This window comes from Gracilinanus agilis, chromosome 3 (genome assembly GCF_016433145.1).
Source record: "Gracilinanus agilis isolate LMUSP501 chromosome 3, AgileGrace, whole genome shotgun sequence".
Classification (NCBI taxonomy): Eukaryota; Metazoa; Chordata; class Mammalia; order Didelphimorphia; family Didelphidae; genus Gracilinanus; species Gracilinanus agilis.
The window spans coordinates 416,556,454-416,557,750 of record NC_058132.1 but is presented as its reverse complement, the minus strand read 5'-3'; the positions used below and the strand labels follow the sequence as shown (position 1 = coordinate 416,557,750).

At 41.0% G+C, this 1,297-nt stretch overlaps 1 protein-coding gene across 1 annotated transcript in view; it reads right to left on the bottom strand.

Annotated features, from left to right (window-relative positions):
• Window positions 1-633: 633 nt before the first annotated feature.
• Window positions 634-1,297, bottom strand: part of LOC123241654 (keratin-associated protein 19-4-like) — an 11,744-nt gene continuing 11,080 nt past the window's right edge. Inside the window, exon 2 of the mRNA XM_044669240.1 lies at window positions 634-829. Coding sequence (XP_044525175.1) covers window positions 634-829 — 196 coding nt within the window. The remainder of the gene's footprint in view (window positions 830-1,297) is intronic.

Below are 1,297 nucleotides of genomic sequence, written 5' to 3'. Positions count from 1 at the left end.
AAGCCATAGCTTTTAGGGTCTATATACTTTGCCTTTGGGGCCTGGCTATTATGAAATACTAAAATTTAAGTACTGCAGAAGAAAATCTTTGACTCTTTTAGAATCCTAGAAATTTACTTAGGAGTAAATCTTATTGAATAAAAATATAGTTTTTTAAAACAGAAATCTGGAGAAATGTCACCCCATTGCAAAAGTTTAACAGAAGAATAAATGTTCTGGAATCAACAGAGGGTTGAAAATCTCTTCATGCTGTGCAGCTGAAACTCAAGTACTGGGAAGTCAAGGAGAAGTGAAAACAGTTTTTCTAAGCCAATGAAATGAATTTATTAAAACATCATAATAGACTCCTCAGCCATGTTGTACTAAAGTTGAGTAACTTGCTAGAAATGAGCTTTTTATTGAAGGAGTCTGCTTATGAAAGGGGAGATTTTGCTTCATTTCCTAGAAGGATGGGTCCTGGGTCTTCTTGGTCTCTGCCACCTTGCAGCCATGCAAGCTCCATCAATTGTGATGGCTCTTCCATGTCCCCTTGCTGTACAGGCTGATGTAATCTGCTGTTCTTACAATGCAATGGAATTAGCTTAAAGCATGAGAGAACAAGGATTCTGTGAGAGGCCAGGAATGAGTGGTTGTTCAGTAGTAGCCACAGGAATAATATCTTCCACAACAAGATGGGCGGCAGCAGCCATAACCATAGCCTCGATAGCCATAGCCACCATAGCCCAGGCCTCCACAGCCACAGCTACCAAAGCCATAGCCTAAGCCACGGAAGCAGCCACATCCATAGTCATAACCAGAGCCATAGCCATAGCCCAGGCCCCCATAGTAGCTGCCATAATAGCACATTGTGTCAGGATGCTCAGAGTTGGTTAGATGTCAATGGTAGTTTGATTGAATGTGTTTGGCACCACCTGCATGGGGATTTTTATACAATTCCAGCAGGAAGTGGGGCAGATCCACAGAAGAATTGCATATTTCTCACTAATAAACTTCTCAGGTAAACATGACATTCTTCTCATTGTTTGCTCTGTGAGATAATTTCCTCCAGCTCTTTAAGGATGTTTTCTGTTCATTTGCTATTTATCTGGGATGACTTTGGCCAGATCTCATCCTTGTAATGAGAAACAATTTTAGTGTTGCCATTGCCTATATAGTTAATGTGAGTGTTGTTTCATGGTATAGATTCCCTAGGCAGCATTAACATTCTTCCATTCTGATTCTTTAGGTGGGCTGTTGAATCTTCTCTCTCTCTCTCTCTCTCTCTCTCTCTCTCTCTCTCTCTCTCTCTCTCTCTCTC